General features: G+C 42.4%; 2 protein-coding genes across 2 annotated transcripts in view; both read right to left on the reverse strand.

The window, feature by feature from the left end:
* Positions 1–597: 597 nt before the first annotated feature.
* On the reverse strand, positions 598–11363 carry sigirr (single immunoglobulin and toll-interleukin 1 receptor (TIR) domain). The gene is made up of 9 exons (XM_030790067.1): positions 11135–11363; positions 7162–7369; positions 5973–6100; positions 4763–4903; positions 4264–4407; positions 3638–3740; positions 3124–3274; positions 2151–2331; positions 598–1782 (listed from the first exon to the last, which is right to left on the reverse strand). The coding sequence occupies exons 1-9, from the start codon at positions 11205–11207 to the stop codon at positions 1610–1612; spliced, it is 1302 nt and encodes a 433-aa protein (XP_030645927.1). The 5' UTR covers positions 11208–11363; the 3' UTR covers positions 598–1609.
* An 873-nt stretch (positions 11364–12236) lies between these two features.
* The window catches only part of LOC115826755 (anoctamin-9), a 15374-nt gene continuing 13546 nt past the window's right edge, over positions 12237–14064 (reverse strand). Inside the window, exons 21-24 of the mRNA XM_030790643.1 lie at positions 13992–14064; positions 13086–13179; positions 12554–12666; positions 12237–12413 (exon numbers count right to left, since the gene is read on the reverse strand). The exon at positions 13992–14064 is cut by the window's right edge and continues 50 nt beyond it. Of these exons, the coding sequence (XP_030646503.1) occupies positions 12338–12413; positions 12554–12666; positions 13086–13179; positions 13992–14064 (356 nt within the window). The 3' untranslated portion in view covers positions 12237–12337. The remainder of the gene's footprint in view (positions 12414–12553; positions 12667–13085; positions 13180–13991) is intronic.

Below are 14064 nucleotides of genomic sequence, written 5' to 3' on the forward strand. Positions count from 1 at the left end.
AGCAGGAACGTGATAGAGGCTTAGCCCACTGTACATTTCCTTTAACTGAATCATCTGTATCCTGTGTCTGCGAATGCAGAAACGAATGCTAGTCTTACAACATGTTTTATTCAAATCCAAACATGTCATCCAGTCAACAGGAATGAAATGCTGATAATTAACTTTGAAATGAAATGTTTCATCTCCTCACACTGTCCAAATTATCACACACATACACAAAGAACACGTGTACACAAAAACAGAAACACACACACACACACACACACACACACACACAACCAGTACTAAGAAAACATTTTTAGAAGTTATTCAAATATGAACAGTCTGGTATAGAGTCTCTAGTGTAGCTGGTAATTTAAATAAGAAGTAAAAATCATTTACATGGTGAACAATAATATTTTTCTTAATCCACGTGTCTTTGGTCACAGTGATTCTTATATAACCTTTAAATAATAAACATGACAGTGACTATAAATGAAAATCAACAAAAATGATGATGATGATGATGATCATCATCATCATCATCAAAAATCAACAAACGTCATCAGATGTCATAGTACGATTTTAAAATAAACAAGACTGTAAAAAGGTCCCTTTAAAAAAAATTAAATAAAAAAAAAAAAAAACCTGCACAAACTGATTTTATCTAACAAAGTAAAATAAAATCTTTGGTAACGTGACATCAGCGCAAGGATCATATCGGCTCTCTGCAGAACTTTATCTACACATTCCTCTGTCCAGAGCAGGAGAAGAAGGCTTATCATCCTCTCGGAAGACTGACTCCAGTCTCCTATCTTTTCTAAAACTACATTATGTGTTTCAAACTGTTCTGACTTGTCGTTGACCTTTAACAGTCTTGTCTGCCGTTATTAAATTCCCCACTGACACTTAACGTGACGTGGCACATACAGTCAAGGTAATCAATGCTTTCCACAGAGAATACACAGAGCATCACTTAGATCTCAGAGCACAGACTCAACAAATGAGACTAGGGATGGCACTAGAGGACGAACTCTGACCTTAAAATCGTTTTTTGAATGCTTTACACTCTATTCTCTCCCACTGTCTTGATGCAGTGTGTCTATATGGAGTGGCAGACAGCGGAGAAGAGAGATGAGTGTTAACCTGTGAGGTCGGAGTGAAGATGCAGTAGAAGGAATGCTGAGGTCAAGTTCCATCACCTTGTTCTGCCCTCTGGTCCCTGTCTCTGGTTCACATACTGACTGTGTAGGTATAACTGACATGATAAAGGACTTGGGATACATTTAAACAGTCAAAGTACGAATATCCAAATTAGATATCCAAATTTACCCAAATTAGTTTCCTAATTCCTTATCCTGTCCTCCGAGTCCTGGACAATATGAGAGGATCTTGGACCAGGATCAAGGCCCTCCAGTTCTGAAATAGTGCTGGTTTCTGTTCCAAACAACAACTAACTGATTGGGTCGTGCAACAGATCTGACGTTCAGGTAAAAATTGGGTCCTTCATAAAGAGTCAGAGATGAGAAACAGGAAGGATTTCCGGCCCTAAGGGACCAGGGTGACATAACCTCTCAATACAGGTGAATTCGGGGCAAATCAGAGGGGGGTTAGAGTGCGTCTCTGTGGCCTATATGTCGTCCTCAGTGACCAGGCAGTAGAAGTCAGTGCGGGCGGCGTAGTTCCGTGAGCCCAGGTCAGACACGTCGATCTCTGGGGGTTTGGGTTCGGACACTGGCTCAGGTGCAGCAGGCAAGACCGGAGCCTTGGAGCTCAGACCCCTGTAGACAGGCAGCCTCAACCCTGCAGGAGGACACGATGGTTTAAAATCACACTGAACAATATGTACTCTTGGTTCAGTAATATCCGTAATCTGTTCATAATGTACCATATACAGCTGACTTACTCAACTCATGGTCCTAATACCAATCAATAGCACAAATTGTTCAATTAACTAATAACGGTTAGGAGAAAAAAAATAGAATTTGAACTAACTAATTACATTTGGACTAACAATGATTCAGGAAAAACAAAACAAAAAAAAAAACAGAATCAGGACTTGGATTTGAGGGTGAATTTTTTTTTTTTTTTTTTGGAAAAACGTCTTGACAGCAAAATGACAGCAGTCATCGCTGGAGAAGAAATTCGTTTGTTCTAGGTGGCGGTCTTACCCAGGTCACCGGCGGGGTCGGGGTCCGGCCTGCAGTCCAGGTAGTCGGGCTGTTGTGTGAGCATTGGATCATCATCCTCCTGGAGAAGGGTCTGTGGGTCTCCGGCTGATGACTGAGAGTGGAGCACCACTTTACGGGGCATGGCCAGAGCCAGCTCTTTCCAAAATGAGGAGGACGGGGTCTGGAAGCACAGGGACACAAAAATAAAATTAAAAGAACATGAATACTCAACTGTTATACTCCTATAGTATAGCATAATCCTAGTGTGGTATGGTCCCTCTCCAAAAACTCCAGTGGTTCAACGCATACTGCAGTTTGCTAAGCTAATAGCCGCTAAACTACTGTGCCATTAGTTAGATGCTGTGTGTTGCTAAGCAAAACACCTCATTCTTAGTTTCATTCAGAAGACTGCTAAGCCAAACACCTTGCTCCTAGTTCCAAATGGTTTGATTTCCAAGGTCATTGCTACTGGGTCATTAGCCAGAAATAATGACTATTCTCTCACCAATCAGAATGTGATGTTCAACAAAGTTATTGAGTAATATAACAATAATATTTATTTAGAGCCCAATATCACTATTTATAGTCTCAAAGGGCTTTACATGTCTATAACAAAGTCAAACCAAAATTATATCATGTATAAGTTTGAGAAAATAGATACGTCTTTAGTCTTGTTTTAAATGTATTGAGAGAGTTTGCCTCTCTAACTTCTTTAGGTAAACCATTCCAGAGGAAGGGAGCGCGGTAGGAAAAGGCTCGGTTGCCAGCGGACTTATTTTTAACTCTTGGAATGACTAACAGTCCAGAATCTTGAGAGCGCAGGGTGTGAGGTGGGTTATAGGGTGCAATTAAGTCAGACAGGTACATTGGAGCTCATGTCTGTCAGTCATACACCTGATTAGTGAGGTAGAGTGTGGGGGCAGTAGAGTGTGGTGAGGTTGAGGTTGAGGTCGAGTGTAGCGGTAGACCTCACCATGGAGTGCTGTTTCCAGATGAGGGTGGTGATACGAGGCTGGTGTTCCCTGAGCTGATGGGCGACGTCCAGACTCATGTGTTTCTGCTGGGTGAGGAAGGTGATGAAGATGGGCTTCTGAGTCAGCTCCAGCAGATGCCACAGACCCTGCCTAAGAGAATACACACACACACACACACACACACACATACACACACACATGGGAGTTAACTTCTGACTAGCAGGACTCATACAGGTTTACAGTTAGCAGTATACAAATATATTTACATCTGAAGTTTTTCTTTCTTTCTGTATTTAATTTTTTATTTTATTTAATTTTTTTTTTTAAGTCATTCCTTGGTCCTCTGAAGATTCGTTGTACTTGTTCTTCTCTATGTCGTCCAATTTTCTTACCTTCAGATTTCTCTTAAAATGAACTCCAATAACTAGCATCATCTGACTGGGTAAAACAAGACAGACGCACATTATATTAGATATAATAATACTATAGCACCTGATTGGGTAAAGCAGTCACCTGAAATTGGAGGTACACCACTCCTGCTCCAGGTAAGCCTCAGACAGCACCACGATGAGCCGACGACATCGGCTAATGTTCATCAGCAACTCAGCAGAAGGCTCTGAGAAAACGAGACAACTGTTAGCATAAACCGCCAGGTACAAACAAAGAGCAGTGAGGCGATAAAACGCATGTTAGCATTTGAGATTAGTGGAAATTAGTGAGCAAACAAAACTTGTTAACAGTATTAGCATCAGATGATCATTAGCAACGATCATTAGCCAAGTAACCATTAGCATTTTTCATTAGCATAATATCCATCCTATGCATTACACATACTTGCTAAGAGCATTTTACCAGCTCACAATACTACTGTAAATCTGATGATGCTATAGATGCTGATGATGCAAATTAAGAATTTGAATTGATGCTAAACTGTCCTCTTGGTTTCAGTGTTAGCGTCTTCGTGCCTGTCCCGTTCCTCTAATCCTGATACATTTTGACACAGATCTGAATTCGGAACACAAGCAAGATGAATGTAACTTTCGTCAACAGACTCTTTGAAGCTGCCTGCCTCTAACTTGTATTTGATTGGTCGCCTGAGCATAAGGTTTTCAAAGGTCCTATGGCAACGGCCCACTCACCTGCTCCAGGTAAGATGTCCGTGTCGTTGAGAAGAAGTTTCTGACCGTATTTGTTCTCAAGATGAGGTTTCAGAATGAAGTTGACAAACTTCCTGTCGTTGTCGTTGTTCACATAGGAGACGTAAGCGTCGTACGTTTTGCCGTCTGAAAAGCGTGGAGAAAGAGAAATGCTCGTTTTAGGATTCCACGAGTGGCCTTTTTGTCCAGTGTTGCGGTACAAAAAAAAACCCAAGAATATATTCTAAGAACCCTTGTTTATATACACATTTTAATTAAATCGTTGTTGAATTGAGAGACAAAACAAGTTATTCATCAGAGCGATTAGACCATAGTATGAATCCAGATCACATTACATAAGGTAGAAATATTCACATAAGTGATTGCAGAGCTGGTCTTTCTAGTCTCTATATTAATTTGTCACACAGACAATGCCGTATAGTCCACAAAGGTAAAATGAGATGGTTTGAATTGTGTTTACTGACTCCTGTGCGATGCTCACCGTTCATCTCATAGTCTCCGTATTTAGTCTTGTACCACAGCTTGAAATGGAGACGGCATTTGGTGTAAACCACAGCGGCCAGAGCAAGTGTCAACACCAAAACCACGGCGGCTATCACTGCCCCTGTGTGACTGGGAGAGCCTGGGAAATAAAACGAACACGGCGGTTTACCAGTAACGCTGGCGGGCCTCAGGCTTTCACTCAGCAAGCCTCTGTCTGTGGCTAAAGGAAGCTCAGGAGCACTGTAACAGGTCGGTGTTTATGGGGATTATAGACATTAAAGAGACATCTTTAAGTCACTGTCACTGTCCTCCCTGTCACTGTCATGTCCTCCCTGTTACTGTCACAGCCTCCCTGTTACTGTCACAGCCTCCCTGTTACTGTCATGTCCTCCCTGTTACTGTCATGTCCTCCCTGTTACTGTCACACCCTCCCTGTTACTGTCACATCCTCACAGTTACTGTCCTCCCTGTCACTGGCACATCTTCCATGTTGCTGTCAGGTCCTCCCTGTTACTGCCACGCCCTCCCTGTTAACGTCAATGTCCTCTCTGTCACGGCCCCCTTGTCACTTCCACGTCCTCCCTGTGACCGTCAGGTCCTCCCTGTTATTGTCACATCTTTCCTGTCACTGTCACACCCTCCATTACTGACTGTGAACAAGAGTATTACAATGGGAGAGAATGCACACTGTAGTCTGTCTTCCTCTCTGTTCTCTCCTCTCGCAGGCCTCTCCTGGATATGAAACAGTATCTTCTACTATACTGAGTGGGCACATACACTTGTTCTGTTTTCACTGACTTTTCAGTTCCAGGTTGTGAGATGAGTCTGTTTAGTGTTTATTATGCAAACTCCTACCCTTTGTTTGGCATACATGGAATCCAAACGACAGTCTAAGTCAATGGTTATGCAAAACCAGTGTCTCACTCAGGCATACTGATTCTGGGCGACCATTCAAATGACAGGACATGTGAGTCATCCTGGACAGAAACTCAGAAAAGGCAGGATATTTCTTATATTTAAGGCAACTAACCTCTTCTTCTTCAAAAAAGAAAAACAACAACAAAAGTTGACTCGACGTCTTGGAGTTATTCTCCTGAGTGTCTCAGGTTTACAGTGGACTGGTTTGGAACATTCAAAATAAAGGCAAAAAAAAACCCCAAAACTATTTCTGTAGTTTACATAAAGAGCGAAAGGCAGAGGCCTCTTACTGATTCTCTGCACGCTGAAGCTCACGCTGGCGTTCCTCACATGACAGGAATAAAGGCCGAAGTCACCAGGCTCTCTCAGACTCACAGTCAGGACGCTGGTCACTATCGCCTGGTTATCACCAGGAAACCTGCCAAGCAATCCAAACACGTCACAAACCCTTTAGCTCTGTTCTCCATCACGTGTCTCACAGTGTCATTACACCCTCTCTAATTATTCATCAGTATGAATAATAACTCATTTATTCACATCACTTCATATTAAATCGCTGCCACCCTGAACCACCTCCTTTAACCTTACGTCGCGTCAGAGTCGTCGCATGACATGGCACGACGTGACATGACATCACCTCATTCATGACCTCATTCATGACGTCATCACAAACCACTGTCTGGGCCAAAAAGAGAAGTTCATAGAAAGGGTCAGTTTTGACAATCAGTCGGAATAGTTTTCGGGGCGTTTTATGGCTACTGTGTGTTTGGACAAAAAAAAAAATGTACCTGAAATGTAAAAAGGATGAAAATATTTGACATTTGCTCCAAAAATTGTCTATGATACTGAGGTGAGGATTCTACTGTGCACGTGAGTCACAAGAAGTGAATTTTCCTCTCACTCTCTCCTGTCGTTTCCCGTCTCTCCCTGTTTAAAGGTCTTTCATTACTGACCCCTGACAAAGTTCGCGTAGAGTTCAGTGCTTGTACAAACCGGTGCCCTGTAAAGCTTCCTTGTTATCAACTTTCAACCGCTAAGACTTCGCAAGGATCTGCACGACTCTCCAGATGTGTGTGTAAAACGAGTCTTTTGAATTCCAAGGCGGTCGAATTCAAGATAACGTTTTCTCTGTCCAAGTCAAATAACCCCCTTCTTAGTCAAAGGCAATAGAAAGTGCTGACTATAACATTACAGTTATTAGAACGTCATGCATGCACTGTGCACACATCAGCTGGGCTTTAGAATAGCAACCAGTTAAAAATTCATCAGACCGCCTTAATAGACACAAGCCAAACACGCCAAACTGAGAAGGCGCTGGTGGACTTTGTGTGTTTACAGAAGATTACAGACGCATTAGTAATCAAAGTCAGCCTTAACAGGGCTGGGTTTGTGTTTACAAGTCTCTGTGATAGAGGTAACTCACTCAAGTCTCTGTGATAGAGGTAACTCACTCAAGTCTCTGTGATAGAGGTAACTCACTGAAAACTGGTGTTCTGTGGGTACCCAGTGAGGTTGGACAGCAGCAGGTCGTCTTTGCTCCATGTCAGGTTGGAATTACAGTCTGGTTGGCTGGAGTTCCAGCCGAGAACAGCACTGCAGGTTAAGGACACACTGGACCCCGGACCCGCCCACACATCTCTCTCTCCTCCAACAGGTGTAAACTCTGGAACTCTGCTACACAACAAATCTGTGTGAGAGAGAGAGAGACAGACAGACAGACAGACAGAGGAGCGTTTATGAACAGGTGTTGAGTTATGTATGTGTGTGTGTGTTTGAGTGTGTGTGTGTGTGTCTGTGAGAGAGAGAGAGAGAGAGAGAGAGACAGAGAGAGCATACTCATTAACAATGGCTGATATGAGTGAGGGAGTGGGTACAGAGTGGATTTGGTGTGTGTGTGTGTTTGTGTTTGTGTTTGTGTGTGTGTGTATGTGTGCGTGCACGTTGGGAGGTGTCTGTACATTGATCTGTAGCAACAGTATTGGATCTTAATCCATCTTGGATTTGACAAAAATCACAAGGTTTTTCACAGGTCTTAATTAAGCTTGCAAACACCACATTCAGAGCGTGTTTCTAATACACTGGAGAACACTTAGGAGCCAAAGGAAGAGTGCGTGAGAGTTTGTGCGAGGAATGTGTTTCTTACGTGGGCCGGCAGGTAAAGACAATAAGACCTTTTATTAGCTTGAGCGCGGTGATTGTATCCTCGGCCATGTGGTAGACACTGAGACACCCTGCCTGAGTGCACAGGGGAGCCACATCCACATCAACACCACCACAAAGACATCGCTGACTACACCTGAGGAATGTGTCCTGACTTCACCTTTTCCATCACTCTCTAGATTCATAGATAGTGACCTTCTTTTTTTTCTGGCCCTAGAAAGATTCTACCATGAAATATACATGGATCTCTGCAAAGTTAATTGAGAGAAATGGTGTTATATAAAGACATTATAGAGGCAATTTATACTGAGGAGAATATTCCATCTGCCACGCTGAGGAAGTCTGTGGAATCTCCTGTTACGGTTTCTCACTGCTAATAGAGAATGGTATGGTGTGCGGAAATTACATCTGCGACATCTATTCCAGAAATGACCTAGAATGACCCACAGCTCACTATTAGTGCTAGGAAACCATAAGACATTCCATAGAGTCACTCAGTGTGTGTTTGCCAGTGTGTGTGTGTCTGTGTGTGTGTGTGTGTGTGTGTGAGAGAGAGAGAGAGAAAGAAATGTATGAAAAGAGCAGCTGATAAAAATTATAGACATACACATGCGGGCGCAGACGCACACATATGCCCGCACACGCTTTGCAAATGAACACACACACGCACACACACACGCACACACACCCACACGCACACGCACACACACCCACACACACACACACACACACACAATCTCTGTGCTTGACACGATAGATTTGGTTGCAGTAGACTTCACTGCCTTTACAATGCTTTCTTACAATCATATTGTTGCATTATGACTGGCTCTAGAAGCAAGACATTGATTGGTTGAGACCACTGAATCAGCCAAAGCAAGCTAATCATCTACTCATATAACAGAAGTGTTTTTTGTCAGGGAGCATGAAGTTGGTCCAAGACACTGTTATGTACACAGCCCTGTCAGCAGAGGATGCTTGTCATGTGACCCTGCACGGATCAGCTGATTTGGCTGAATGGCACCTACATGGGCCCAAACGTGTTTGTGTGTGTGTGTGTGTGTGTGTGTGTAATGGCGTGTGAAGGTTAACTACCGTTTGTGCTGCTAACACCCTGTTCTTGACTTGACATTTAATGGATTCCTGGTTGTGCTTAATGGTGTGTTGGGGAGAGTGCAGCTGAGGATAAGGCAGGGAGACTCGAGCCACCTAATTGGTCAGTATTGTATATTTAATGCTTAAATATGATTGAATGTCAGCTAAAATTCAGTGAAAGTAGGGTTGACTAAAAATAAACCTTCACAATGTAGTGTCAGGATTTATTCACACGCAGAAGTCAAAGTTTTGAGATTTAGCATATCGGGGGCTTTACCTTACAGCACAACTCCACGGCTGGTGTATCTTACATAAACAAAACTGCGGAATTTGTGTGGAAAGAAGAGTTTTGACTGTAAACACTGTACACTCATTTGCACAAACTGTGAAGGAGAGTATGGCCATGAGAATCGACCTTGGCGATGCCTGGTGTAAATGTCCTGAATCAGCGGAATTACACTTGCTTTAAGCGAGGAACCTTCACAAATACTTTTAACAGTTCTTGGCAAGTGCATTGATCATAAATAACCTACAGTGACGGAGCAACAAAGCACGCCAACATAGAGAAGAGTGCACGATTCACGGCTTTCACGATTCACGGTGGGAGTTCAGAATTCTCAGGTCCAGGTCAGTTTAAGATTTCAGAACTTGGCATTAAGGGGTGTCAGCGGTACCCGGTAGGGAGTTAAGAGCAGGATTAGAGAGCTGAGATTTCAAAGAGACAAACAGTGAACCGTATGCGTATTTCTGGCGCGCGGCCATTAAAAAAAAGAAATAGATAAACTCAGTTAAAGAATTCTTCACAGCTTAAATCAGCGTTGCCCGATTAGCGATTGTTTAATTCTGACTCGGTTCTCTCTCTCTGTATATGAGTAGATGATTAGCTTGCTTTGGCTGATTCAGTGGTCTCAACCAATCAATGTCTTGCTTCTAGAGCCAGTCATAATGCAACAATATGATTGTAAGAAAGCATTGTAAAGGCAGTGAAGTCTACTGCAACCAAATCTATCGTGTCAAGCACAGAGATTGTGTGTGTGTGTGTGTGTGTGTGGGTGTGTGTGCGTGTGCGTGTGGGTGTGTGTGCGTGTGTGTGTGCGTGTGTGTGTTCATTTGCAAAGCGTGTGCGGGCATATGTGTGCGTCTGCGCCCGCATGTGTATGTCTATAATTTTTATCAGCTGCTCTTTTCATACATTTCTTTCTCTCTCACTCTCTCACACACACACACACACACACACAGACACACACACACTGGCAAACACACACTGAGTGACTCTATGGAATGTCTTATGGTTTCCTACAGTGACGGAGCAACAAAGCACGCCAACATAGAGAAGAGTGCACGATTCACGGCTTTCACGATTCACGGTGGGAGTTCAGAATTCTCAGGTCCAGGTCAGTTTAAGATTTCAGAACTTGGCATTAAGGGGTGTCAGCGGTACCCGGTAGGGAGTTAAGAGCAGGATTAGAGAGCTGAGATTTCAAAGAGACAAACAGTGAACCGTATGCGTATTTCTGGCGCGCGGCCATTAAAAAAAAGAAATAGATAAACTCAGTTAAAGAATTCTTCACAGCTTAAATCAGCGTTGCCCGATTAGCGATTGTTTAATTCTGACTCGGTTCTCTCTGTCCCACGGTTCCTGACCACTCTGCTACTGCGAAATGCTTTGGTTCACACATTAACTAGTCACAAAACAGACCGCGCGCCTACCCAGGTCCAAAGTTCATACTAGAGAGTGACCTAAATGAATAGCTAGGGCAGACTGATTTTCTTCCAGTTTCTCAAACAATTTGACAGTGTGTTTCCAAATGTATAAATGCTTGACCGCCGTGGACATTGTAAACTACACGTCAGTGCACTGCGTGAAAGGATCGCTCACTTCACTGCCTAGCAACGGACACTAAGCCAAGAATCATTTAAATCATTTGTATAAATACTTGTAAAGGAGGCAGTAGTAAAGTGTTTTTGGAGTAATATGTGATATATTTCATATGTGATCCATGAGTTTTGACGGATATGACTGAAATGAAACGAAACATTTTAAGAGCAGTTATCTAAGTGATGTTTTTTCCTGTTTTATGTTGTCTCACAACACGGCTGAACATCGCAACGAATTCTACAAATAGGTGCTAAAGTTTTCCCCTAACTATACATGCCAAAAGCATACAGGATACTGTTAAATAAGGAAACGAAAACTTACCCCCGCCTGTGACAGAAACGTGGCTCCAAACTATTAGACAAATCCACGAAACGCGCATCTGACCAGTTCCCATTTTACAGTAGTACCGCTTCAATTTGTCTTCCACCTCTTCGTCCAGGTTTACAGTACCAGAATTGCCAGAAACCAAATGTCAGATGCCGACAACCGTGACTTGTGGACTTGGTCGCTTGGCAGTGTAAATTAAAGGCGGAAGGTAGACGTCGGTCGCGCCGCGCTGTCGCCTGGTCTAATATGTGTACCAAGCGCTCTATCACATGATGTTCACACTACTCACCTGGCGGCTTCTTTTTCCTTGACGGCAGAGTCCTCTCTCTCTGAACTACTAAAAACGGGCGAACACAGTACAATCCATGAGCATTTCTTGCATAAAGAGCAATTGAAATTGTTTATTTCATTGCATTTTATAGAAACCATTTCACCCATCCATCTGACAAATACATGTGTAATATAGTTTCTACTAAGAAAAAAAAGGCGGTCCGTGCCCATATTTTCTTGAGAATGCGTGAACGAAAATGAAAAAGGCGAAAACAAATGAAATACAGTATATTACAAATTATAAACCATTTCGGGTCAACGAAAACATACAGAGTAAATTTGCTAGCGATAAATATACAGAGAGTTCAATCAAGTCAGCGAAAGTCTAGAATGTTCTCGTTGCGATGACATTGTGATAATTTCCACTCAGGGTTAATTTAAGACTGACATTGTTTTCTGTGTTGAGAGAATGTGAATGTAATCTCGTGAGTAAACGCTCTTTATCACACACACCAAGGGCACCCATGCTCAACACAGAGGGGTCTCATCAGTGACACCTCTGTGTCCCCCTCAAATACTGATCTTTTGAATTCCTCCGTAAATGACAGCCCTTTCAGCAAAAGTGTCTGAGTTAATATCCAAAATATTCTGCTATTTTTAATATCGTTTAGTGCTGTTTATTTTGTTAAAAAATATATATATAAGACAAACAAACAAAAAAAATATATGTATATATATATAAAACAGTCTCGCAATACAATCCTTCATTCTCCTCTCCTTATGCGTGTGGCTGAGGTTTCAGGATCCGATCTGAACGACATGAGAAGGTCATGAAAGGACACCGTGACCAGGTTTTCTTTTTCATCCTTAAGTCCACTTGAGAGGAGAAGATTAAAGCTTTATAGAATTTTTGGTTTGTTTGTTTGTTCATTTAGTTCTGTAGTGTCCTTTCTCTGAGGTGTTGCAGTTGAAATTTTCAGTTATATTTCGTGAGGTGCATCCGCTGAGAAAGAAAGAAAGAAAGAAGGACAAAAAAGACAAAGTGAAGTGTACAGTTTCTATGTGAAGAGTCTGTGAATAGTGATTTCTGTAGTGTAATGTAATGTAATGGAGATAGTGCAGAATGAGCGGGTGTGGCTTTACTTTAACTCTTCTCTCAGTCTTTTCAGTTTAACCCTGCGTCTGCAATTCTTCACCTCCAGAGGAGAACTGGGTACAAACCAGCCAGCGACAGATTTAAATATAACTACAACATGCTATAGACACAGAGAGAGAGAGAGAGAGAGAGAGAGCGAGAGAGAGAGAGAGAAGGGAGGGGGGTTAGATTCTTACATTATATCAATAGACACAACACATTTCAGTTGCAAAAGTATCCTCACATAAGTATATCAACAGTATATAACAGTGATGTATAAAAGTGATCAGTGCTAATATCAGCCAGTCCTTTGAATGCCTGCTTTGAATAGAGGTGACCAACACAGGTTAAAAAAATTCACAGTTTGGTTCTTCCTCTCCAATCACTCATTCAGTTCTGTTCAGGATGGTCTGGGCGGGCTTGGTTAGGTCTGTCTGTGCCCACACCGGATCAGTTTAAGGACGGTTCCACAGAGTTACCCATAAGGCCCTGGTGCAGGACAGTTGTCCACCTGTCCATCTGTCCAGCCACCAAACTTACCTCAAACAGGATGATGAAGCCTAATCGTATGGCCAGGATGAACCAGAACTGCGGCGTGAAGCTGAAGTCCTCGTTATTTCTGTAGTCTTTATAACTGAGGCCAAGAAAAAGACCAAAACTCAACACTTCAGTCTACATTACTGCATGTTCATTTGCATTCATTCATTTGTGGCGTTGATATGTACGACAGTCAACCTCACACACATGCAACAAATCAGTCTCGGTGGAACCTCTCTTCAGTTTGATTTATTTTTTTATTCTTTTCACCATCCTGTTCTCACTTTAAACCAAACTGGCACTGATCCCTGAGTCCCTTGACTCTATCAGGTGCTGTCCCGTTAGACCCTGGAGCCACGGTTAAAGTACGAGGCCACCCTTTGGCTCGTTTCATTCTCAGCCTGATCATACCTCTAAAGATGCTACTGTTGGCATCATGAAACCCAGCTCCTCACATCCATTCCATATGCACAGAGGTGTTTTAAGGAGTGAACGTGATAGTGAAAACGAAAAAGAGGTGGTAATCTTGTCTTTAAAGGGGCTTTGATGCACAGGCAGATACATTGCTCATAGTCTAGTGCATGGTAAATGTTATATGGGAAGAAAGAAATAAAGATAGTTTAAAACAGATGGCTATGAAACTAATTTTGAACAGCTGGTCCCTTCTTACTGAAAATATTCCACTCAATTCAATTAACCCAGTAAACTGCTTTATGTATGGCATGCCTCATACAGCAGAAGAAAATGAGTTTTGTTAAACTGTTAATCACACTCTCAAACACATGACACCGAATGAAGCATGCCATTGATGTGTATAGGGATGGCAAGACATGAAAAATGAAAAAAAAAAAAAAAGAAAAAAGTGGGCAATTGGAATATGCTAGTATAAAAGTAGCGCTATTGAAATACCTGCAGTGGGTTACATTAACCCCATCAGGGGTGACCAGCTGGGTTGGCTGGAAGTCTTTTCGTACATTTTCAT

The sequence above is a fragment of the Chanos chanos genome, chromosome 13 (assembly GCF_902362185.1).
Source record: "Chanos chanos chromosome 13, fChaCha1.1, whole genome shotgun sequence".
Lineage (NCBI taxonomy): Eukaryota > Metazoa > Chordata > Actinopteri > Gonorynchiformes > Chanidae > Chanos > Chanos chanos.